General features: G+C 43.4%; 2 protein-coding genes and 1 long non-coding RNA gene across 5 annotated transcripts; 2 read left to right on the top strand and 1 right to left on the bottom strand.

Moving 5' to 3' along the window:
• The first annotated feature begins 1671 nt into the window (after nt 1–1671).
• Nucleotides 1672–12269, top strand: LOC103973103 (protein transport protein SEC16A homolog). 3 transcript variants are annotated; one of them, XM_009387578.3, is made up of 14 exons: nt 1672–1870; nt 1967–3981; nt 4088–4411; nt 6487–6615; nt 6698–6820; nt 6977–7120; nt 8025–8150; nt 8254–8388; nt 9824–9951; nt 10022–10133; nt 10225–10536; nt 10737–10856; nt 10966–11294; nt 11383–12269. In XM_009387578.3, exons 2-14 carry the CDS (start codon nt 2272–2274, stop codon nt 11894–11896), a joined length of 4206 nt encoding a protein of 1401 aa, XP_009385853.2. In that variant the 5' UTR covers nt 1672–1870; nt 1967–2271; the 3' UTR covers nt 11897–12269. The 3 variants fall into 3 exon arrangements, with proteins under 3 accessions (XP_009385853.2, XP_009385854.2, XP_009385851.2); XM_009387579.3 differs by having other exon boundaries at nt 1672–1879; XM_009387576.3 differs by having other exon boundaries at nt 1672–3981.
• A 1489-nt stretch (nt 12270–13758) lies between these two features.
• Nucleotides 13759–16971, top strand: LOC135634244 (uncharacterized). Its single transcript, XR_010495275.1, has 2 exons — nt 13759–14833; nt 16770–16971. It is a non-coding gene; the product is annotated as an uncharacterized LOC135634244 (long non-coding RNA).
• On the bottom strand, nt 14886–16431 carry LOC135634243 (F-box/kelch-repeat protein At3g24760-like). Its single transcript, XM_065144584.1, has one exon. It carries the CDS (start codon nt 16386–16388, stop codon nt 15084–15086), a length of 1305 nt encoding a protein of 434 aa, XP_065000656.1. The 5' UTR covers nt 16389–16431; the 3' UTR covers nt 14886–15083.
• Nucleotides 16972–26386: the final 9415 nt, after the last annotated feature.

Below are 26386 nucleotides of genomic sequence, written 5' to 3'. Positions count from 1 at the left end.
GAGTTTAGTGAATACATTTTCGCCTTACCGAACCAGAAAAGGTCATCCAGATAAAATAAAACTAGATTGTCTGGTAATTCTGCAATAAATGCTCTACTATTTGTCTCGCGATGCTCTACTAAGCTTCGTGATATTTAGCATGGAATTAAAAGAACAAATCACTTTAATCTGCGGATCGTTCGATTGGCTTGTTAAGGCCGTTCGTTCACTGCAGCAACCGAGAATCTTTCGCAGGGAAGGGCGGCGATAAGTTAGTGCGCTGGTGCGCGGTGACCGGACTCGTCCACGTTCTCCGCACCGGGAACTGGTCGCACGCCAACTGGACCTCCCGGAACGGAGGGCCACCCGCCTCGTTCTCAGTGGTGGTCCCCAGACGTACGTCAGATCCGAGATCGACGGCCGTGATCTTCTGCGGGCATCTGACGGTCGCGATCGTGATATCAGTGGCTTCACCGGTTCAAGCGTCCGTCTCACGCCGTGTCGGCTGAGCCACCGGCCAGGGAACGAGAGTTTCCCATTGGTCGACAAGCTGGTCGCGCGCGCCGCGGTATATACAATCTGTTGGTCTCCGATTTGTTTGTCTCTGCGACACAATGCATGACAAGCTTCCTCCAATATTTCGACATGTCAAGGCCAGAGGACATATAAAAAGGATAAATATCCGACACAATAATAAGAGTGTAACGTGGGGGCACACGAAACAGACGGAAGCATGCATGCATGCATGCATGCAGCCAACAAGGGCCGACTGGCGGAGTAACACGAGGTTGGTGGCCGTGCCGCTAAGAACAGAGAACATTCCAACGACGCCTGTTGCGTAATGTGAGGCCTGACTGCAACACGAGCTCAGCAAATGTTACGTAACGTTTAGCTAAATCGCTTGTATACAAGCTTTGTGTTCGAGACAAGTAAGATTCACTGTGCTCGCATACTATTACTTGGTAGTAAGCACGCACATGCACGCGCCCCTTTTCTTAGACGAAACGGTCATCATGCATGGTGGATGCACCACTTGAATCGTTGGCGTGCAGGGATGCATTACACCAACTCTGTCTTAACTCGTGACTTGTCTATGACACGTCAGGCTTCCGTGACTTGCATGGCACATGGATGCATGACTCTTTTGTTCTCCGTGACACGGCGTGCTTAATTTCGTGACGTAAAATGGCACATGCGAACGTGCAATACAGCGCACCATCAGCGATCAAACGAATCGATCACAAGAGTGAGATGTCAGTGAGGAGTGAGGGAGGACACATCACTCGGGCGAGGACACGTGATCAAGACCATCCCCAATCAAAAATGTTGAGCTGTCGGAGAAGACAAAAGGGAAAGAGATGGGATGTGAGTCACCTGATCTCATGAAGAAAGAAACCGGAAATGCAATCCTCCACGGCCAACACAGCAAGAGAGTCCGCCTGATTGAGTGTACGATAACCTCACTTCGGTCGTGCCCCACCCGACGGCTGGCGTGAGGACGCCGGACAAATTAGCCGCGTCGTCAAGTTTCTTAGAATTGCAGGGCCCACCCGACGAGTGGTTCAGAAGGCGTGTAGTAGTTCTGCACGGGCGCACGAGTGCGCTTAGCGTTTCTCCTGGCTGTGACTGACAATTTAGAGATAAGACCCCCGTCTGGCGGTTCAGTTCCCGTTTCCCATTTTTCGGTTCCCGTTTCAAGTGATCCAACTTAAAACGAGGGGGAAAAACCGAAAATTAGGGTGAAAAAGAGGAAGAAAAATAAGGGGAAAAAAAAAGAGGGAAGAAAACGCGAAGGTTTCAAGGAAGGTGGTGACATGTTAGCTGGATCGCAAGCGAAGGTTCCCCCTCCTCTCTGATCGCTCCGATCCTCGTCTGCTACTCGGGTCTAGTTGTCCGTTCCGTAAGTCCTAATTTCTAGAGATCGATTCATCTTCCCTGTCGGAATCCCCGCGAGCTTGCCTTCTTTTGCATCTTTGTTTGGTTTCAGATAGGCATATATCGGAAGAATCCCCGGATCCTGCTATCTGCGGCTTCCCGCGACTCTGTTTTCCCAGCGAGGACCCATAATCTGTGGATAAGGTTAGAGATCTGCTAGGGTTTTGGATAATCTTGGTCGAGTTTAAGCTGAGATTACGAACTTGGGCCGCTGGATCTTTTGTAATTTTGATCTCGCAAGGAGGGTTTGGCCATTATTAGGTAGGTCACCTGGTGGATTAAGAAAATTTTGCAGTTCTTGCCTTTGGGGAAAGAAGGCGAATTTTGTATCGATAGAGTCGCTTTGTTGGTGATCGAATGGGATCTCCGTCTCCTCTCCAGGTGGAAGACCAAACCGATGAGGATTTCTTTGATAAGCTCGTGGATGATGATTTTGGAGTGGAGGGATCCACTCCTCATTCCGAAAAAATTGCTAGAGATTTATCTAACCTCAGCCTTGATGATGTTGGTACCTCACTGGAGGATCCCGACAATGCTGGATTGATTTCTGAATCAAATGGTCAGCAGCAAAGTGGGTCATTAGAGTCTTCTGAGTTTTCAGAGAGGGGTGTTTTGGTCTCAAAGCACAGCATGCCTTCTATATCTTCTGTGGATCAGGTAGTCCCATTAGAAAGTTCATCTATGCGCACTGTTGGGATTGAACCACAAGGTTTATCAACTGGTAAGAGCGATGGATCAAAGGGAACAAGTGTAAAGGAGGTCCAGTGGAGTGCATTCAGTGTTGGCTCACAGCAGTTTGACAATGCTGGGTTGGAAACCTCTTCTGATTTCTTTGCTCAGAATGCTGATTCATTTGCTGATAAACTCAAATCTGATGCTGACCTTAATTTTGTTCCTCTAGAAAACCAAAATGCAAATATCGAACCATATACAGATTCCTCAAATGACCAGGGTGTGCAACTTGTTGGTTCAGCCACTGAGCAGAATTGGGATGGAGTTGATGCACAATACTGGGAAAGTCTCTACCCTGGTTGGAAGTATGATGCAACCACTGGGCAGTGGTATCAACTAGGTGGTTATGATGCAGCCACAAATACACAGTTAAATAGCTATGAAACGTCTATTGTGAATTCACAGGGGGATTTCATGGACAGTGCTCAAGATGCTGATTTGGATTCCAATTTGGGGAGTTCAGATGTGTTATTTTTGCAGCAGACTTCACCATCAGTCTTGGAGACCATTGCAGAGGAAAGTACATTAAATACTACTTCTAGTTGGAATCTTGGTTATCAGGGTAGCATGGATTACCCACCTAATATGATATTTGATCCTCAATATCCAGGATGGTACTATGACACAAACACCCAACAGTGGTACACTGTTGAGTCATACACTCAGACTAAAGAGATGGTGCCAACTGTAGCTCAGAATGAGGTGGGTGCTTTGGCTGACTACTCCAAAGGGAACTACCATATATGTGATGATGTTGGGCAATCTGAACAAAGCTCTGATGGTGTCCTAGCCGGCCAAGTGTCTGGAGAGTGTTGGAATCATACAACAAATAGCTATGCTCAGCAGAACATGCTCCAGGCTGAACAAATGGACGAAAGTAGGCAGTCTGGAGTTTTATCTGGAAACCAGCAGATAGGGAGCTTTTACAGTTCAACCATCCCCGGTGGAAGTTATACAGATCAAAATGTAGGTTTCAGGACATTTCAACCTGTTGTGAGTCATAATTTTGGGAGCAATAATGACACCATTAGGCCTCAGAACTCTATCCAGGGGGAAAGCATGTATCAGATGAATCATCAAAAGATGGCGCCAAATGCACACGATAATTTATCCAGCAGCTACACAGGCAATCAGATTCAGAACTCAGTTGACTACTCTCAGCATTTGTATCAAGATACAAATGCTTCTTATACTCAGTTCTCTTACGTTTCTCATGAAGGAAGATCATCAGCTGGGCGTCCTGTACATGCTTTGGTTAGTTTTGGATTTGGTGGAAAACTCATAGTCATGAAAAATTCCAGCTCTTCTGGAACAATTTTGGACTATGGAAGCCAGGTGGGTTCAAAATTTTCTAACTTTATTTTAACAAAGAGAGTACTTGACATCTTGTTTTGGTTGTATTTCAATTGTTTTGCGACTAAAATTGGCTTTCATCTGAAAGGGAACTGTTGATGGTGCAATCTCAATCCTTAGCTTATCGGAAGTTGTGATGAACAAAGTTGATGCATCTAGCACTGTTTCTGGCAGTGTCTTGGATTACTTCCGTTCCCTGTGTCGTCAAAGTTTTCCTGGTCCACTTGTTGGTGGGAGTGCTGCTACAAAGGAAATAAACAAATGGATAGATGAGAGAATCTTGAGCTACGAGTCTCATGTCATGGAGTTTCAGAAAGGAAAACTTTTGAAGCTGCTTCTTTCATTGCTCAAAATATCATTGCAACATTATGGAAAACTCCGATCTCCTTTTGGATCTGACCCATCATTAGAGGTTTTATAACATTTGTTTCATAGTAAACTAACTATTTCTATGTTCTTTTTGCTTGTTGCAGTTTTCTAACTTTTAATTCTTTACAGTCCTTGTCTGAAATATTTTACCTGCTAACACTTTACTTTCCTGTTTAATGTTATGAACTTGTGCTGAAGTCTCTAAACCTTGGGATTTCATATTACTGTATCTGGCTGTTATTGGACTTGCTATTCTCAAATAATGCAACTACTCTTTTTTCATACCTTAGTAATCTTGGTTCACAGGCTGTTCACACATCCTTAGATTTTTTTTTCCCCATTGTCTTGTTGAGTCACAATCTCAAAGTATTGCAAATCTTGTGCGACATTTACTATAGCATGTATCTGTTCACTAAATAGGATGAGATTGTGGCAAATGATAACCATATCTGAACGCGGTGTTGGTTTGAGGGTTATAATCATGGTGGTGTGATGGTGGTGATGGTGGCTATAACATAAAGGAGCATTGAATTGCTTTTCAAACAGATCATTCTCTTTAGGTTATAAATAAAGTTTTAAGTATATAAGATTCAGAACCTCTTATGGAACTTGCATATATACCTGTAGGTCTTACCATTTTGATTCTTTGATGGTTTGTTTTGAATATCTTATATTCGAGGGAGCTTGACTTATGATAACTTACTAGACTCCATTTATTTATTCAACTATAAACCTTATTATTATTATTTTTCTCCGTAGGCACTTACTATACTCTGTTTGAACTCATTGAATTTGGATATGGTGAATCTTGCAATTATATATGGCTTTTAATAAGTTGTCAGTAGTTAAAGATCAGAATTGTTTGAATGTTGATATGGATGACATGTTGCCGACATATATTTGAAGCAGGGTTTGCCGTACCGAGCCGTACCGTTCCGACATATTTTCGGTACGCGGGCCGGCTGTTACCGGTCCGATTACTGTAGTAGTACTGTAGCATGCCACAGTAATCGATACACCCAGGTGTACCGCTCGGTACACCTGGGTGTACCACTCGGTATACCGTACCGTACCGGTATCGAGCCCAGATCGAAATATCGGTACGGTACGGTATTGCGAACCTTGATTTGAAGACTAGCTAAATTACCAATGAAATTTTTTGGATCAAGAGACTTGAAAGAAAATATGACCAGAAATCAAATAATTGGAGGAAATCAAATAATGGGAGTATTTATATTTAGGATGGATAAGCATTTATATCCATAATAAAGATTTCTGGAGGAGATTTTTGAGGAGATTTTAATTTTCTTTGTTGTCTTCTTGTGAGTCAATTTGAAGCAAGACCATCTTTGGTCACCGACTTAGGTTTCTTTGTTGTCTTCTTGTAAGATGTATTAAATATATGAAAAATTTATTCAGGAAACCTGTCATGTGTGAGGGGTAGCATTTGCAGATTAAGGCTCTACTGGCATACAATTGCAGTCTTTATGGTGCTATAATAGTGGGTACTATTGCTGATCTTTGCAAGTCTAGTTCTATCTTGAATAAATATTCGATGGCCCATTTGTTTCTATAAGCTGAGGCGAAATTGGATAACCCTGGTCAGGTAAATACACCATTCCTCTTAATATTTCTAATATGAAAAAAATAGAAAGCTTTCCACAAGTTATATGATGCTTGAAAAAAATTATGAGATTCTTGTCTCATAATATGCATATTCCTTGGAGTGGGCTAATGGATACAGCCTTGGGTAGTTATGTTCTTACTTCTTAGTGGTTTAAGTCAGTATCTCCAGATTCTTTGGTACTGCTTGCCTAATTTTTTGAGTGAGTTATCCCCTGATGGCTAACTTCCAAGGTTAACTGTTTTGAGGTCTTTATTTCCACCACAGGAGTCACTTCTAATCAAGCTTATGATAAAAAAGTATGTTAACACATTGAAACTAGCAAACACAGCTGCTAACCTTGCCATTGTTCATCTTGGTGTTTAAAAAGTAAATAGTAGCTTCAGAAAAAGAATACTTGATCTTTAGGGTCAAACATACATTAACTTTGCTCTTGGACTGCTTAATTTTTAGCATGTGTCCTTTTGATTTTGATAGTATTTTTCTCTTGACAGGATGTAAATGGCCCAGAAATGGCAGTAACTAAGCTGTTCGCTTCATCTAAAGAGATCAATGCTCCTTTAGGAGAATATGGTTGGTATACTCATTGTTTGAATAATATTCCATCAGAAGGACAACTACAGGTATTTTCAATTCATCTAAGCTTAACACAAATAGACTGATGAATGGCCTTTAGATGTCTATACTGTGTGGCGGTTATTTCAGGCTATTGCTGCCAAGGTACAAAGCCTTCTTGTTTCTGGTAGAAGGAAAGAGGCTCTCCAATGTGCACAGGAAGGTCAGTTGTGGGGTCCTGCACTTGTTCTTGCTGCACAGCTCGGCGACAAGGTTCGTGCAACTTTTTGCTTATTTACGCAGTTACAAAAACATTTGGATGATTTTGATGTGGTCATAGACTATTACAGGATCGACAATTCATTTGATTGATTAGAACTGGTTGATTCTTCACTAGCTCTGATATGTCTTTCATTACTTTGAGTACAGTTTTATGTTGACACGGTGAAGAAGATGGCACGCCATCAGTTTAGATTTGGATCACCTTTACGAACACTGTGCCTACTTATTGCTGGGCAACCTGCAGATATATTCTCTATGGACAACATAGCTTCATCTAAACAGCCTGCAGAGGTGATTTAAACACTCGCTACTTCTAGATAATCAATTTCTGCAGAGGTGATTTAAACACGTGCTAGTTGCTTCTATATAATCACTTGCTAATTAGACTTTCAGTTCGATGTTCTCAGTTACTCATCCCTTGTGCTCAATGTATGAGGTTGTCTTTTTCATTTATATTTCTATTAGTCTTTCTGAAGGCTAATGTCTGTTGAATCAAATTGGTACTGTTGATGTAGGAGAGGGCACCTGTTAATTCTGCCGCTTTGGAATAGTACATTTGTTATTTTCTATTTTAAGTTACAAAACAATTGATAGTTACTTGTGGAGTAGACGGTGGGCTTTGGTGTATTTGATAAGTTTGCTCTGTGCATTATATGACCAGAGTTCGAGTTGTGGAAACATTTTCATTTGTCTGTCTCGATATAATTTTACTAATTTAGGCCGCGGGCTTGATAAATCTATATGAAAGATGTTCTTCTGCAAATATAATAAATTGTCATATTTCAGGGTCTATAAGAAATGTAATGGTCAAAGTTTAGAACATCACAAAACGAATGAAACTTCTCTTTTTAACATTGTGTGAGGTTTAAGGCTTTCATCCCTATGAGTGATTTATTATAGAGTGAGTTCGGTAGTCATCATCCAATGGTGTGTTTCAATCATCAATGCATTCGATAAATGTGAGATCAAACACCAAAGCATGACATCTAGAAATCAAACTGGGTCCCAATATTATTTTCTCTTTCCTCACCATATTACTAATTCTAGAAAAAAAATACTGCCAGAATCCCATCATGCTCGTCTGACATCATTAACTGACTAGTTCTAGAAACTCAGGTCATGGTTCTTCTGGAATCTAATCTTTAGTATGTGCCTCATACTTATAGGCTTATTTGCCTTTTCTAATGACTGTCAGATCCACGCCAGTGGGATGTTGGATGAGTGGGAAGAGAATTTGGCCATTATAACTGCAAACAGAACAAAGGATGATGAACTTGTAATGACTCATCTTGGAGATTGCCTATGGAAAGAGAGAGAAGAGGTTTTTTTGACACTTTGTGTTGTATTCATCCTTTTACCTTATCATTTATGTTATTTTCCTTGTTATACTTTATGCTACATTGTCTCTATGTCATATTCTGCAGATAATTGCTGCACACACATGCTACTTGATTGCTGAAGCAAATATTGAGCCATATTCTGACAGTGCAAGACTCTGTCTTATTGGTGCGGACCACTGGAAATATCCCAGAACATATGCCACACCTGATTCTATTCAGGTTTTGTCCTTTAATTTGACACCTTTTATGTTAACATAACAGAATTTTTATGCTAATTATTGATCTTGTTTTGTTTGTTAGAGTTGCTTTACAAATTCAGAAAGATATTGATAAAAAAGTTAGTTGTCATTTTAGTTGCTTGCTGGTTTTGATTTTGTATCTGTTTGTTCTGAAATATGAATAGGGTCACATTTTGAGAATGCTCCTTCCAACTGCTGTGCTAAAAAAATATTACAGGCTTTTGTCCGTTAAGTTGTTCTAATATGTTGATTAGTTATCATAAAGACAGCCCCATGTACGGGGCTTTTATCACTGTACAATTTAGAAAGTGCCAAGATTGTCCCTTAATATGTGCTTGATGCTTAGGTCAAATTGAAGCCATCATAAAGTTGTGCCAAGGCCCACCCTCTAAAAGAGGGCAGTCCAGCGGAAGGCCCATGCTTGCGGAAAGAATATTTTGGCCATCCAAACTCAATCATGAAGCAACCTTACTGTGGCGTCCGTTGAATAGTTGTCATGTTTTTTTCCCATGTAGATAATCCTACGAGTCAACAACATGCATATACTCAAGCATGTTCGTGTGCTTGTTCTGTTGAAACATGTTGGCTGACACATTTGTGTTTCTGTGTGATGATTGTCCAACCTTGTCCAGTTGCATTTGTTTGTATACTTGCATACTTCTGCATGTGGATGCCTACCTATTGCCCTGCCTACTAGAGACATATTCAAAGATCCCACAGTAGTTTGTTTATATTTTTTCCACTTGTGGTAAAATCATCAAGGGAACAAGTATATGATCTTTCAAACTCTTGATACAAAATTATATGATTGTATAAAAAATTTCATGTGTTTTCACTGTTTGCTGTTGTTTTAGTTTATATTTTGGAAGTGGTGCTGCATAAAATATCACCACGTGACATGTACATAGGGAAAACACATTAGATGCTTTCAAATGCCCATCTTCTTGTTTATTATATTGTGGTTCCCTCTGTTATATTCTGGTTCTTATTGTTTTGGCTGCAAGCCTTGCTAGGATGTTGCTCACTTTCATTTAAAGATCACTTACAGTGGTTTTAAAGGAATTGGGTTCAATCTTTTAATGTTTTTGCCTTTGTTAATCAAAGGAGTGTCCGCTTTGTGTCTTTTGCTAGTGAATATTGCACTTTTGATGTGGTGGAATCGACTTTTGATTTTGTAGTGATGATGAATCTTCAAATCATTTGAAGCTAATAAGAAAGCATATAGTTGAAGAATGGGAAAATAGATTCCCCTGTAGATAGTTGTCATCAATTTCTTTTATAACCTTTTGATGAAAGACATTTTTGTTGACTTAAATGTCAACTTTATTTGTTCTTTGTTTTGGAAAATCTTGGTGCTCAAGGCCTATATATGTTGAAAAGCCAACCAAAGCTGATTTTGTGCAAACTCTGTACAGCGAACAGAGCTATATGAATATTCAAAGGTGCTTGGAAATTCTCAGTTCATCCTACTGCCTTTCCAGCCATACAAGCTAATTTATGCCCACATGCTGGCTGAAGTGGGGAAGATCTCAGATTCGCTGAAGTGAGCAGTAGAGTTTTCTTTCTAATTGTTTTTGCCCTCTCTCTTGACTTATATATCAGATCTAATATAGGTACTGTCAAGCATCTTCAAAGTTGCTGAAGAACTCTGGTCGTACTTCTGAGGTTGAAATGTGGAGATCAATGTTATCATCCCTTGAGGAGAGACTGCGTGCCCACCAGCAGGTAATTCAGTAGGAGGTGCCTATGATTGTCTTGTATCATCGCTGCATAGACTCTTGAAGTGTTCTGATCTTTTTCGACCGTATTTATCCAGGGTGGCTATGGTACAAGCTTGGCTCCTGCAAATCTAGTTGGAAAATTGTTCACCTCCTTTGACAGATCCATTCATCGCATGATTGGTGCACCACCAGCACCTCTGCCGCCGATGCCTCGGGGGAGTGTTACTGATAAAGAAACCCACACTGTTTTCCCAAGAGTGGCAAATAGTCAATCTACAATGGCCATGTCCTCTTTAGTACCATCAACATCAGGAGAAACCATTTCTGAGTGGACTGGTGATAATAGTAGAAAGACTAGGCACAACAGAAGCGTTTCAGAGCCTGATTTTGGTCGAAGCCCAAAGCAGGTGGATTTTTCTCTTCTTTTAGATAAAATTTGAATTCATCCAGCTCAACTTGTTTACCATATTTTGGTTCTCTTTTATCTTTTTTCATTTTGCTTTTTCCGTCGACCACGATGAGCTATATAGATTCAGTGAATTTTGAGTTTATGAGAAAAAAAAAACCTTTATGGTTGTTTACTGACTTCAACAAAATATTATGGAAGGATTCAAGCTCAGATGGTGCACAAAGCAAAGCAACAGTATCTGGTGGGTCACGCTTTGGACGTATTGGCTCACAACTTCTTCAGAAGACCATGGGGTGGGTGTCAAGGTCGCATCGCCAGGTACTGTCTGACATAATTGGTTTGTGCAACTTTTAGGTTTCTCAACCCCTACATCCTCCCTATTTTACTTACATATATATATATATATCATGTTCCTGGTAATGCGAAGGCAAAACTGGGTGAAAGCAACAAGTTCTATTATGATGAAAAACTTAAGAGATGGGTGGAGGAAGGTGCTGATCCTCCCGCTGAGGAACCTGCCATACCACCACCTCCAACAACAACACCATTTCAGAATGGTATGCCTGATTACAATGCAAGTAATGCTTTTAAGAGCGAGAACAACATCAAAGATGCTTTCCAGCGTGAAAGCCACACAGATAAGTTGGGGCCAGTGACAATACCTTCAGTTCCATTGGAACATAATTCTGGAATTCCACCCATTCCACCCAGTCAAAACCAGTTTTCTGCTCGTGGTAGAATGGGAGTTCGTTCAAGGTAGACCTTCTCATCATTTACCATTGGTCTTTCTTCTCAATATAAATCTGGTTTGCAGGGATGTTAATATTCCATTGGCACCTTTCAGATATGTTGATACATTCAACAAGGGCAGTGGCTCTTTGACAAACACTTTCCAGTCACCTGCAGTTCCATCTGTGAAGCCACTGGTTGGAGCAAAATTTTTTGTGCCCAACACACCTGCAACAGTGGACGAACGGGAAACTGATGCAGCAGGGAAGAACAACCAAGATGTCTCCACTGGTGAAGAACCACCTAAGTCAGTGATCAGAGGAGCACCCTTTTCATCGCCATCACCATCTTCATCATCCATGCAACGGTTCCCAAGCATGGATCACATAGCAGCCCCTGTTGGAAACAAAGGGTCTGCAGCAGCATCATGGACTGGCAATGGTCCCTTGTCCAGAACGAGAGCAGCATCTTGGAGTGGTGGTTACCCAGAATCAGTCAATCAAAAGATGACTGGGATGAATCCCATGGGCAGCACCACCACCACACAAGCTGGTGAATTCAGCAGCTCATCCCTGCAGCGGAATGGTAGTTCCCTGGGGGACGACGACCTGCACGAGGTTGAACTCTGATGCATCGCCATGTTAGTAGACGGGTTCCACCTGGTCTTCAACTCCACCGGAAAACCAGATTGGGTAGGAATTCCGAGAAATCTGTGGCCGTGTTGGAAGCACGGGCGACAAGTGTTCCCCCCCCTGTAACTGTTGTGATTATGGGTGCCTGAGGTCATGTCATGGTGTCCTTTTTACGTGTACAGATAATTTGTTGATTTATTGATCCCCATGCCGTTTGTCATACGAGAAAAAGATCAAATTCGGCATAGTATTATTGTCTCTATTGTTCTTTTCTGGCTCTACCACCAGGTGATACGGAGTGATTTAAATGTTTTTATTTATTGTAAGGGATGATCTGAAGATTAAAATGGTCATTATTATTCCACTGCCATTTTATCCTAATCTCCTCGTCCTCATTGTTACCGTCACACTTCAGAAGCAGCAGCGTGGCGCTTGGACGGTGCATCATCATTCCCCTCCTCAGCATGCGCAAATTCCAAAGTAAAGCTCTCACCCTTACCTGTTCTTATATTTATGATATCTATGAAATATGCAGAAAGGTCTGTGTCTCGAGGATGATAATGCCCTTGCCAATTATTGGTGGGTCAATCTTGCAGGTGGATTACAAGAAATTTCAACAGTGATAGAGATGAATTCAACATTGAGGATCAAAAAAAAAAAAAAAAACTGGGAAGTCAAAAGCATTGGTAGCCCAGAGGCTAAAATTTAGGTTTGTTTTTTCTACTCTTAATTGAACGACATACAAAGATACTTAAACATGACATCTGTCATATTTGCAAAAATGAATTAACCACTAGGATGTCTAAAATTTATGTTTTCTTTATATTTTCATGTATTGTTATTTGTTCCCAAGTATAGTTCTGGAAATAGGAAAGGATATAGTTCTTTATTGCATTTAGCTCATTCTTGTGCTACAGGAGTCATTATATATGGTTCATGCCCATGCCCATGCCCATGCCCATGCCTAGACATAAAATTAGAAACTTTGAACTTCCTATTATCACTTAGTTGTGGAGTTTATTCTCTTTACAGATGATTTAATCCTTGGAATCTATACTTGTTGTTTCTTGTTTTCACTCAAACCCCAGAGTACTCGAGATGGTGGGCAACACCATTCTTGTGTAGTTCTCATTTCTTTGCAGCTTCTTGGCTGTGTTGAAGTCTTGGGTTTGCTTTATTTTCAATTGTCTCTCTTCCTCTTCTCTCTCTTACCGAACTAGCTGTGTTGCTGTTCTTCAAGATGTTCCTAAGAGTTCAAGCCATCTATGCTTGATAAGAACTTCCACATGTTGACCCAAGTTCCAGGAAAAGATCAGAGACATAATTGCAAGCAACTGTTGCAATTTCTACTTCAAATAACTGTATATTGGACAGAAGCTGGAAGCGAGTGTCATGCAATCATGTGTAAATAAATCTCAGCTACATTGTTTGAATTAGGTTCTAATAATGTTTTTTTGGCTCCACTTCAAATGTCTAGAACAAAACTAGTCTGCCATGAACACTATTTCTTCTAGAATTCAACTTTTATATATATATATATATATATATATATATATATATATATATATATATATATATTAATTGCTGATACAGAACTGTTACTTCCATAATAAATAGCTGATGCTGCTTTCTAAACCATTCATTTCTGAAAATATCATTAAGCAGGACGTGGACGGCTCTTACGAGTTATGAGTCTGAGATTTGCCGTGGAATCTGCCTAGTCACTGGCACAAAGCAATGGTACCATTGTTGCAGCATCTGGTGCCGCTGATTTCTGATACCTGCACAGGATGGAGTTGCTACGATGCAGAAGACTACAGCGAGAGGTTGTGCTGTCACAATTGTTCTCATTGCTGCTCTGTTACAGATTGGCTCGGCAGGAGATGAGCTGGGAAAGGAGGTGGCGAAGGGCCCAGATTCCTTGTGGATGCACATGATCGACGTCTCTCTAGCGTCAGAGCCACAGCCTTATCTTGTTCTTTGTGTATGGTTCACAAAGAACCGAGGACCACTGCAAGCCCATAACTGATAGAAGACATTTGCGCTGCATGATGTGCTACAGTTCCACGGCTTTCATCAAGTAAGAATGTTATGCACGGATTCATCTCCTCAGGTATTACATACGTACATGGGATCACCATCTGCTGCGGTTCTCAGTTGACTTGTTAGTTTGAAGGAGGCATTGGGACTCGCAGGTTTCTCCATTTTCGCCACTATCAAGCTGCATCTTCTTGATATTTGCTCTTGCAGCTCTTTGCTGGTGGTTGCCAGCAGTCAAGAAGGTTGTGCTTTATATGCCAGCGACATGGCCGGTTGCCAGTTTCCATCCACAGAGTAATGTTTCTTGGACGATTCGATGGTAGAATTTGCAGTCAAAGCGTGCAGTTGGATGCTGAATCGCATGGTTGGCAGTAATCCACCATCTGACGTGAGAACATATCCGAGTTTAAATGCGAGAGGGTAGAAGTTACTTTCCATCTCCAAAGATCATACGGACGAGGGAATCGTCTTAGATTGAAAGGAAATTGCGTGGGAAGTGACACGATGACGATGGATTATCTGGAAGAATGGCAAGGCAGGTCAACTCATCTTTACCCTGCATCTCGACTGCTGCCCGTACCGGCATGGAAGAAGGATGCCGACTCTGGTGATCGATGTACACGGCCATTGATTTACCTTCTGCTGCTGCTCGAATGCTTTTGCTCAGGGGATGCATGGATTCCCAATGGAACATGTCAGAATCAGACATCTGGAGGATTTCAGACGGATACATTTTTTGGATTGAAGATTATGAGCGGTTGCAAAGCTTTAAGCTTTCTCCATAGACAAACGGATAAAAAAAGAAATCGCGGCGGAGTCTGATGGACTCGAGCAAAGGAGGAGAAGAGGAATAGTAGATGCCATGGAAGATGACAAGATTCGTGCAAGGAAGACGTAAGTCTCTGCCACCCCATTCTTTGAACTACTCAGTAGCAACATCGGTGTGTATGTGAAATAGACATCTTATCTGTTCCAAAAGGAACTATTGATCGGTTACAATCCCGTCGGAGCAGAAATCACACTTCCAATCAACAACTGGAATTGCTTGAGACTACAGCAAGATTATCCATCGACACAGAACAATCCTGCTGATTTGAGAGAGACGACAACAGAGAACTATCCCAAACAACCTGCGTATGAAGCGTCACGGCTCTCTATCCACACCGCCGCCGAGCACAGAGTCTGCCGGAACAGGGGAGCAGAAAGCTATCACCTTGTGGAATCGATCCACGGGACCAGGTAAAGGTGGCACCTTTCTCCAAGAACAGCTCAGGTTCAGCCCCGAGGTAGAGTCGGCACGCTTCGCGGCGGAGCCGTCGGAGATCTCGCAGACGCAGGCCGGGTAGGCCTTGTGGTGGTCTTCGTTGAATACATAGACGAGGCCGTCGAGGCCGACGCACTTGAGGCTGGCGAACTTGTTGTCGTCGTCGTCGGTGTCGAAGAGGCACGAAAGGAGGTCCCTTGGCATCACGCCGATCTCCGCGAAGTCCATGGAACAGTGGTCGACGGCCCACAGGGCGAAACAAGGGGGCCCCACGGGAGTGTTGCAGAGCCCGGCGAGGATGAGCCTGTCGCCGCAAGCGAGGAGGAAGGAGAAGAGCACCCCCGGCGGCCGGAGGACCCGGACTCCCGTCCAGGCGCGGCTACTTAGATCGAAGGCCGCGATGGAGCAGGAGTAGATTCCGAACACGAAGAAGAAGCGGCCACCCAGGAGCGCGGCGGAGAGCCACTGCGACGAGTTTCCGATGCGGAACTCCGGCGGGAGAGGGGGGCAGAGCTCCCACGAGTCGGTCGCTGGGTCGTAGATCTCCACGGCGAGGGGGTCCTCGATGTCGACAAGCCCACCAATGAATCGCGCTCCCCCGACGACGACGAACCGCCGGTGGCCTCCGGCGGCGAAGAAGACGCCGACGAGGGGGTTGCAGCGGGAGAAGAAGAGCGGGGAGGTCTCGCGCCAGGGCCCGCGGAGGAGCGGCGCGTAGCAGAAGCGGGTGGAGGAGGTGGTGGCGAAGAAGAACCCGCCGGCGCCAGCGAAGCAGTCCACGTGGAGGGCGGAGGGCGACGACGGGAGGGCGATCCACTCGCCGTCGTCCGGGTCGAAGCCGAACGCCTGGTTCTTGCTGAGGACGACGTTGTTCTGGCCGTAGAGGAAGAACCAGGGCCTCCTCCGACGGTACGCTGCGGCGCCAGCGGCGAAGCCGGGGTCCGAGACCAAGGCGCGCCACTGCCTACAGACGGCTCCGGCAACCACGACCGACCGTAGTGGCAGGTAGGAAAAGATGAGCTCGACGAGGTCGCAGCTCAGCCGCGACCACGGCGTCGCCCGCGCCCCCGCCGCTGCCGTCATCTCCCCCTCCATCACCGGGTCCAGAGCTTGTGTCGCAGCGGCAGCAGAGGCCGAGAGAGGTTCAAGGCTTTGGGTGGGAGGGGTGGCGTCAGCTTCTGCCATTGGGTACAACCTGTGAACGCCACGCGTACTTTACAAGTCGTGCGCCGGTTGCCGATGAACCCTGACGGAAGATATGACTTGGGGACTCCTATATACATATATATATATCTAATAATAATAATAATTTTAAAAAGAATATAATAATAATAATCTAAGAGCGGTTTCGTCATTGGAATGGCAGGGCGGAAATGACGGTTTGTTTCACATCCATCCAAGGGAAGGTTTTATTTGCCTTTATTGAAAAAGGTGGAATATGGAATCTGTTTGCTGAGGTCAATTATTGTTGGCATGGGTGGATTAAAATTAACTAACTAACTGGTAGTGGATGATCACCAAACAAACAATCGATGTTAATTATTTTGGCCGTACGTTTGGTTGCAGGTACCCTAAGGAATTGATCTGCTCCGAGGCAGTAGCCAGCCAGCCATACCGTACCGGAAGGGGGCTGCGGAATTCCGACCTCATGGGACGTTTTAAATCTTTAGGTTTATTCTGAACTTAGTCAACGGTAATTTCCTTTTTATGTTTTAGAATCTGACTGACCTCATGTTAAGTTTTCTGTAATGCGAATGTCTTCTTTAGATAGTGAGAGGGAATAAAGTGTGACATCAGTTTTGGCCACCCACTTCAGCAGTAATCATATGATACGATGATGCATACGAAGGAAATAGAGCGATAAATGAATTTTATTAGATTCATTGAAGCATGCATACGATGATGTTTCGTTAACAGAGATTTTGGATGTTGTACGCGTTACGAGGACTACTTGGATTCGGTGTTTGTAACTAATGTATAGTTTCTTTTTTTTATTAATAAAAATATCAGGAATTTAATTACAATAACATATATATATATATATATATATATATATATATATATATATATATATATATTTATATATATATATATATATATATATATATATATATATATATAAACAGCGAGCACCGGGCATTGAACAACCTTTCGCAAGTTCGCACGTTACCATGATGGGAACTTGTTGTCGCGCTCGGCACCCGGTGAGCAGCTGTTTGTGGACTTGCAGTTGTTCGTTCAACATTCTAAAGTCCTTGTTTTCCCCTCTCCCTCTTTTCTCTTGTGCATGCAAGGTGCTCGTTGAATTGCTTATAAAGCTTCCCCTTTTTGCGAGACATCGGGACTTGTCCGTCGCTCATTCTTCCGAACTAATCAACTTTCTCTTTTACAGGTCCTTCGGGACCTGTGAGAGGTTGCAAGTGGGCTGATCTTTGTGGAGCAATATCGTAAGGCAAAGTGTAACTTAGGCAACGCAAGCTAAGTTCGCGTCTTTGCCGCAAGGGTGCCTCACGACTTAGGCAATTCCAGCTAAGGCCGTGACAAGAAGGCAACGAGGGGGCGTTATCGATGGTACGAAAAACCCACCTGGTGCTGAAGCCCCACTCTTGATCACAACTAATGTAGAAGAAATGCCTCTTCCATCCTTTGTTGTTGGAGGGCACACCACTGATCTTAAAACTGTTGCGGGCAGTCAGGTAGTACCTACCTGATCCCTTGCCAAGGCAGAAACAAGCTAAAAAGAGGGGCCGGGATGGTTCGATCCCAGCCCCCCAACACTCCAAGATGAAAGCCATCAAGTAACGCCAGGAGTTTGGCGACACTGGGAAGGGGAGATCCCCCAAAAGTGAAGACAGTCCCTAAATAACAGGGTGCATCGGGAACCGCAAACCCACCTCGAGTGCCCCTACGGTTAACTCGAACCCACTGGGAAACCGGTCATACGACCGCTGCCCAGGTCGAGGGGCGTGCAGGCTGTAACATTCCAGGATACGGTAGCGATTCCGGAGCACTTTCAAAAGATCCTCGGTCACCACCGAGTCAACATCATGCCACGACTTGAGGGCTTCAAGAGTGACTGAACCCTTTGAAGCCTCCGAGGAAGTGCTACTCGAAGTACACGCTCACTACCTCATCCCGAGAATTTGCAGAAGGGGAAGAAGGAGAAGGAGAAGGAGAGGGAGAAGGGGACGAAACTGAAGATAAGGATGAAGACGAAGACGGAGACATCCTGACCTCAGAGTTGCGAGGAAGAATCCCGGGGTCCGGGGCGAGGGATTGAAGCAAGGAGGATGGCGGAGTTGCAAGAAAGAGCCGAAGTGCAGGACGAAAGACTGATGGCGAAGGTGTTGGCAACCGCCCTGAATGGGGATTATAAAAGGCAAGAAACTCGCGGCGAGGCGACGATTAGGGCTTCCCGAGGAGAGGAATAGTCGTAGAATTAAAGACTCGTCGCGTCCCCTCGGATCCGCCAGATTCGCCCACCTTGGAGCTCCTGCTAAAGGCGTCCCATCACCCGAGAACTCCCGTCGAAAGGCCGTTCAAAATGAAGTTTCTTGCTAGGCCCTACGATGCTCCGCCCGACCCGCCATGTGGCGCGATGACATTTAGCACTCAGGTATGAATCGGCCCCCAGGTTCGATTTCTACCCGGGTCGCTCCAAATCACCCCCGACTGACGACCCGCCGGCACCAAAACCAGAACCGAGCGTACTCACTCGGTCCCCAGATTCAAATCTGGAGCCGAGCTTACTCACTCGGTCCCCATATTCAAATCCGGAGCCGAGCTTACTCTCTCGGTCCCCAGATTCAATCCGGAGTCGAGCTCACTCGCTCAGTCCCTACTAGTCATAGGTGCCCAGCAAGCTAATCACGTGAGTGATGGCACGTGTGACTTGATACAGAATCTTTTTGCTTATTATATTTTGGCATATATCACTTTATAACTATTGCATATATGCACATATATATTGTGATGTCCTTGGATTTGTGCAATGGGAATCGGATCATGATGAGATCACGAAAATGAGATCGATTCACCTTTAAACACATATCCTAAATAATCTCGGTCATAGGTTACTCGAGAGGGACATCGTAATAACCGGACAGACTGGTGTGTTGTATACCCGTTCATATGATGGATACAGCTGGTCTTAAAGCTGCTCGTGTAGGGACACTAGGGATACAGTACATGTGCTCATTGGAGAATAAGTTCACTGATTGATCTGCTTACAAAATGCTGGATGGTTGATGATGTTTTATTGTCAGACAACGATTCCGTAGTCCTAGTGGTATATCTGGTCCTTAGACTTGAGACACCAACGATATCTTGTATGAGTGCTACACTCTTTGATACCAGACTTATAGGTTTCACTGTCCTAGATCTAGTACAGCTAGTCATTAGGAGTGGTAGTCGACCTTACGAGAGCTATTGAGTGTCGATAGAGGATCATCCACTCTCGGCGTCATGAGAGGATGTTAGGACTCTAGCTAGGAGAGTCCTAATTGAGAGGGACATTCATGTAAAACCTACCTAAGCTGACTCCTATTAAAGAGGTGAAGTGGCCGGCTAAGGTTAGGAAGTTATTTCTTAGAGAAGAATAAGGAGTTGTAAAGGAATAGGAGTTTTGAGTAGGAGTCCTATTAGGAGTTGGTTAGAAGTATGAGTCCTATTAGGAGTTGGTTAGAAGTAGGAATCTTAAGTAAGAGTCCTATTAGGAGTTAGGGTTTAGAAGCCCTATAAATAGTCATGTATTCCACCTCTTTTCATAAGCAATAGATGAATCTTTTCTGCAGCCTTTGAGCAGTAACTTGGAGGGAGGAACTCCTATAGAGTTCTAAGGAGGTCATCCCCTAAAGAGATCAAACCTAAGTTTAGAATCTGCAAGGGTTCTAACAGAGGAATATCATATGTGTTCTTGCTCAAACAAATCTCTGGCCAGGGTCATTCGGGTTGAGAGAAAAAGAGTTCTCCGGGAGAATCCGATTAGAGCGAGACTCGAGTAGAAACCGTATAGGTCTGACAGCATGAGAGATTAGAAGGTCACACACATACGGTAGGCATTACGATGAGTAGAGGTTCGGATATGAGATATCCGACGGAGCCCTTATCTTATTGGATATCCAATAAGCCCCTAAATTATTGGATCCCATGGACGAGATCCAATAAGAGTCCATAAGAGATTATTGGATAGAGATCCACTAATATAAAAGGCTTGGGTTATTGGATGCAGATCCAATACCCACTAGAGGAGGATCCATTAGGGTTTGACATGGGACCTCTATAAATAGGAGGGATTCAGAGCCTCATATGCTAGAGCCTTTGCTTGCCTCTCTTATTCTCTTTCCCCTCTCCACCTCAGAGCAGGCTTTGAGTTTTGAGGAGCGTCGTCGCAGCCTTGCTGTGTGGATCACCGCTAGAGATGAGGACGCTTGACCTCCTTCACCCTCTCCTAAAAATCTGTAAGGAAACTGGGATATACGATCTCTCTCTAGGTAACACAATCTACTCTATATGCAGTTTTTTAGTTTCGCGGATTTTGCGCACCAATCTTCGAACGACGACGAACATCTCTTTGGGAATCGAGGATTTTGTTTTCATATTCTTCCACTACGGATCTGATGTCGCCCCCAAGATTTCCCAATAGTGGTATCAGAGCCAAGTTGTTCGTACGAATGATTGGTTTTGAACTGTGTATGTTGTGTTTAGGAAGAATTTTGACGTCAAAATCGTTGACACAAAAACAAGGAAAGGCAGCAATAGTTGCTGCCCTCGATCTACATGCCTACAACCACCTATAGCGGTAGTCGCAACCAGGCAGCACAGCGCCGGCGCATGTGCAAGCGCTGTGCTTGCAGCAAGCTTGTGGCCGGCGGGGCTGGCAACCAGCGAGCAAAGGTACCGTAGGGCAACGGTGCCTGCGACCACTGCTCACGCAGGGTGATGCGCCGCAAGGCAGCGAGGCTTATGGCCACTGCTCCCGCAGGCAAAAACCCCGGCGAGGCAGCACCGCCTGCGGGCACTGCCTCGCAGGCAGAAACACTCGCGAAAGGGGCAGCGCCCACAGGGGCGCCCACTTGTAGGGGCGACGCCCCGGCCATGTTACACTTGCCATCGCCGGTAGGGTGGTGGCAACAGCAGCAGCAACAGCGAAAAGGGAGAGGGGCTTAGGGTTTTTGGGCAAAAAGATAATTTTGCCCTTGTGAATTTGAGAAATTCTAATTTCCATCTTTTATCCAAATTACAAAAATACCCCTATAAATTCAGAAATTTCCTATATGTCCCTGATTTCATAAAATACTAATTAATTTAAAAGTTTAGTTGATTATTATTTTTAGCATTATCTAGTAGTCCTACATGATGATGATTATTTATACATGTGATGTATGATGTGTGGACGGATAATCATAGACCGTGTGATGTGTGTACTTGTGATTATTATTATTGGGGTCTGCGAACCTCCATTATATTTCTCATTTATTGTCGGGCTTGCATGCCTATGATTATGTTGTAATCACATGAGAAAGCGCAGCGGGAGCGTGGATGCGATAGCGGGACCCACGAGACGGACGATCGCGATGCATGAAGATGCATCGAGATGTCAACGGAACCGACGAGGACGAGATGGACGATCACAGGGCATGGAGATGCACCGTTGCACACATAGATCTTGATGTGAGTGATTAGACCTACTGGCTCGGGCCTAATCACATTAGGTTGTGGTCCATGATCATCTGATGTAATTGCTTATACACATACTAGATATGTATATATATTTGCATACGATGTAGATATATATTAAATATGTATATGTGTGACATGTCATATTAGGAGGCCAAATCATAGAAACATCTCCCTTAATAATATTAAGTCGGTAAACGTGAGACAATTAGATTGACCCACGTGGCCTTCCATCGTTATAAGTAGGAACCGATTCCCGGTGTAGGTTGAGTTAGTCGAGTCCCTCGAGACTCACCTATATCACGATTTATCTTGCTTACGATATAGAGATGTCATCGGTGACCTGAGAACATGGTATGCTTGGTTGAGTCCCTCGAGGGTACATCATTAAATCAGACTTATCTTGTAATGAAGGTGTTGACTTAACCGAGCATCATGATTGGTCAAGTCCCTCGAGACCATGGTGATTCGGAGGCCGAACAGGACGGGAATCACAAGGAGTTGTGATCGGTAAGACTTGCCTACCTTTTAGGCTTAGTGTGATTGGTCGAGTCCCTCGAGGTTACACTAAAACGTTGATTGGATCCTGATCCCCACTAGAAGTTTGCCGAAGACTTCCATTTCACGTGCTGAGGGTGCGCATGACTCGTTAGTAAAATAGTGGGAGCATATTAAGATAGAAGTCCATATCTTAATAGTTTATTTCTTACAAAATCTGCATGTTATTCATTTCTACTGCTTCTTTATTTTCAGAAAATGTCGCTTTCAAATCCCTTACATGGCACACTTGATGTCAACCGCATCACTGGTCCAAATTATACGGATTGGCTCTGTAACTTGAGAATTATTCTCACGGCGGAGAAAATCGTGTACGTCCTTGATACAGTGATGCCTACGCCCGAAAAAGGGGCAAGCAAGGATGAGATCGCTCGCTACGTGAAGTACATTGATGACTCCACTCTTGCTCAGTGCTATATGTTGGGCTCTATGACTCCTGAGTTATAGAGACAATATGAAAAGATGAATGCCAGATCCATTCTCTTACATGTTCGTAAATTGTTTGAGGAACAGGGAAGGACTCAACGATATGAGATATCCAAGAGCCTCTTCCGCGCTAGGATGACTGAGGGGACACCGGTTCAGAACCATGTCCTAAAGATGATTGAGTGGATAGAGAAACTCACAAGTCTAGAAATGGTCCTAAAGGATAACTTGTGTGTGGACATTGTGCTTCAGTCCCTACCAGATTCCTTTTCACAGTTCATAATGAATTTTAATATGAACAAGCTTGAGGTGACTCTCCCAGAGCTCCTCAATATGTTGAGGGAGGTAGAGAATACTATTAAGAAAGAGATGTCAGTTCTCTACACTGATGAGACCAGAAAGAAAAGGAAAACAAAGGTTGCTAAGAATGACCTATCAAAGGACAAAGGCCAGTGCTTCCACTATGGCAAAGATGGGCACTGGAAGAGGAACTACAAAGAGTACCTTGCAGAAAGGGCGAAACAAAAGCTTGATGAAGCTTCAAGTACATTCATGATCAGTCTCCATTTGTCAGACTCTTATGATAACACATGGGTATTAGATACCGGTAGTGCTTATCATATATGCAATTCATTGTAGGTTCTGGCAAGGCCTAGGAGACTAGAGAGAGGCGAGATGGATCTCAAGATGGGTAATGGAGCAAAAGTTATTATAGTAGCTGTTGGCGAGGTCACCCTACATCTGCCTGGTGAAGCTTTTATTGCATTAGATGCATGTTATTTTGTTCATTCTATTATCAAAAACATTATCTCCATTTCATGTTTAACAGTTAGTGGATATAAATTAGTTTTTGAGACCAATGGTTGTTCGATATTATTAGATGATAAGATCATTACGAAAGAAACATTGCATAATGGTTTATTTATGTTAGACACTACTCCACATATCATGAATATAAATGTGTCCAGAAGGAAACGAGATGAGATGAACAGTGCATACCTGTGACATTATAGGCTAGGTCACATCCATGAAAGAAGGATTCAAAAGTTGCTAATGATGGATATCTAGATCCATTCGACTATGTGTCATATGCAACTTGCGAGCCTTGCCTTCGTGGAAAACTAACCAACTCTCCATTTAGTGGAACTGGAGAGAGAGCCACTGAGTTGTTGGAACTCATACATAGTGATGTGTGTGGACCCATATCAACTCATGCCATTGGTGGATACTCTTACTTCATTACCTTTACTAATGATTTCTCAAGGTATGGATATATGTATTTAATGAAGTAGAAGTCCGAGGCCTTTGAGAAATTTAGAGAGTATAAGAATGAGGTGGAGAACCAGACTAGAAAGAGTATCAAAACTCTTCGATTAGATCGAGGAGGTGAGTACTTAAGTACAGAGTTTACTCAGTTCCTCAATGACCATGGGATATTATCCCAATGGACACCTCCTTATACACCTCAACTCAATGGTGTCTCTGAAAGGAGAAATCGTACGCTATTAGACATGATACGGTCAATGATGAGTTTCGCTGACCTACCCATCTCATTCTGGGGATATACCCTAGAAACCGCAGCTTACCTTCTGAATAGAGTTCCAACTAAGTCGGTAGTGTCTACACCATATGAGATATGGAAAGGGAAGAAGCCTAATCTTAAGGTTGTTAAGATTTGGGGCTGCCCTGCCCATGTTAAAAGACACAACCCCGATAAGTTAGAATAAAGGACAGAGCGATGCAAATTTGTGGGATACCCCAAGGAAACTTATGGGTATTATTTCTCTCTCGAGGACCAAAAGGTCTTTGTAGCTAAAAGAGCAGTGTTCCTTGAGAAGGAACATATTCTTGGTGGAGATAGTGGGAGAATGATAGAGTTGAGCGAGGTTGGAGAACCAAGCTCAAGCACCACTCTACAGCCCAAGTCTGTTCAGGTACCTAATACACAAGTTTCAACTTTACGTAGGTCTGATAGAGTATCTCATCCTCCTGAGAGATATGTGGGACATATTAGAGGAGAGGATGTTGAGGATATTGATCCTCAGACCTACGAGGAGGCTATTATGAGTATAGACTCCGGGAAGTGGCAAGAAGCCATGAATTTAGAGATGGATTCTATGTACTCCAACAAGGTTTGTAACCTAGTTGATGCGCCTGAAGGTATTGTACCCATCGGTTGTAAGTGGATCTTTAAGAAAAAGATCGGAGTATATGGAAAGGTAGAGACCTATAAAGCAAGGCTAGTGGCTAAGGGGTATCGTCAAAGGTAATGTGTTGACTACGACAAAACCTTCTCACTCATAGCAATGCTAAAATCCATCAGAATTCTATTGACTATTGCAGCACACTATGATTATGAGATCTTGCAGATGGATGTGAAAATTGTATTCCTCAATGGGAACCTCGAGGAGGAGGTGTATATGATGCAACATGAGGGATTCGTGTTCAAGAACTGCCCAGATAAGGTGTATAGGTTGCTTAGATCCATTTATGGACTAAAGCAAGATTTCCGAAGTTGGAACATAAGATTTGATGAGGCAATCAGATCTTATGACTTCATTAAGAATGAAGATAAGCCTTGTGTGTACAGGAAGGTAAGTTGGAGCGCTATCACCTTTTTGGTGTTATATGTGAATGACATCCTGATCATTGGGAATAACGTAGGAATACTATCCACAGTAAAGACTTGGTTATCTAGACACTTCTCCATTAAGGACTTAGGAGAAGCATCATATATCTTGGGGATTAGAATTTATAGAGATAGATCCAAGAGGATGCTTGGCTTATCTCAGTCCAGGTACATAGAAACAATTGTCAAAAGGTTTGGCATGAAAAATTCCAAGAGATGTCTCATACCGATGAGACATGGGATATCGCTTTCTACAAGTATGTCCCTAAAGACTCCAAAAGAAAGGGCGAATATGGATATGATACCTTATGCCTCAGCAATAGGGTCTATCATGTATGTCATGCTATGTACTAGGCCTGATACAGCGTATGCTCTGAGTGTCACGAGCAGGTATCAAGTGGATCCAGGCTTGGAGCATTGGAAAGCAGTAAAGTGTATCCTTAAATACTTGAGAAGGACTAAGGATCTTTTACTAGTATATGGAGGTAGTAGCCTTAAGGTTGAAGGCTACACAGACTCAAGTTTTCAGTCTGATGTCGATGATAGCAAGTCGAATTCGGGGTACGTGTACACCTTGAATGAAGGAGTAGTGTGCTGGAAGAGTTCCAAGCAAGACACTACTGCTGACTCTACCACAGAGGCGAAGTACATTGCTGCATCAGATGCAGCAAAGGAGGGAGTCTGGTTGAAGAAGTTCATCATAGATTTGGGAGTCGTGTCGAGTAACGAGGAGCCGATCTCCTTATATTGCGACAACAACGGGGCGATTTCTCAAGTAAAGGAACCTAGGTCTCATCAGAAATCTAAGCATATTCTGAGGAGGTTCCACTTTATCAAAAAGATCATAACCCGAGGAGATGTAACAGTGAAAAGAGTTTCATCCGAAGATAAC

This window comes from Musa acuminata, chromosome BXJ3-3, assembly GCF_036884655.1.
Source record: "Musa acuminata AAA Group cultivar baxijiao chromosome BXJ3-3, Cavendish_Baxijiao_AAA, whole genome shotgun sequence".
Classification (NCBI taxonomy): domain Eukaryota; kingdom Viridiplantae; phylum Streptophyta; class Magnoliopsida; order Zingiberales; family Musaceae; genus Musa; species Musa acuminata.
This window is presented reverse-complemented; position numbering and strand designations above follow the sequence as displayed.

Excerpts from the sequence above, each read along its gene's own strand:
- LOC103973103 (XM_009387578.3), top strand. The coding sequence starts at position 2,272 with ATGGGATCTCCGTCTCCTCTCCAGGTGGAAGACCAAACCGATGAGGAT. Across the intron at positions 4,412-6,486 it reads GATCTGACCCATCATTAGAG|GATGTAAATGGCCCAGAAAT; the intron begins GTTTTATAACAT and ends TTCTCTTGACAG. Across the intron at positions 6,616-6,697 it reads CATCAGAAGGACAACTACAG|GCTATTGCTGCCAAGGTACA; the intron begins GTATTTTCAATT and ends CGGTTATTTCAG.
- LOC135634243 (XM_065144584.1), bottom strand. The coding sequence starts at position 16,388 with ATGGCAGAAGCTGACGCCACCCCTCCCACCCAAAGCCTTGAACCTCTC.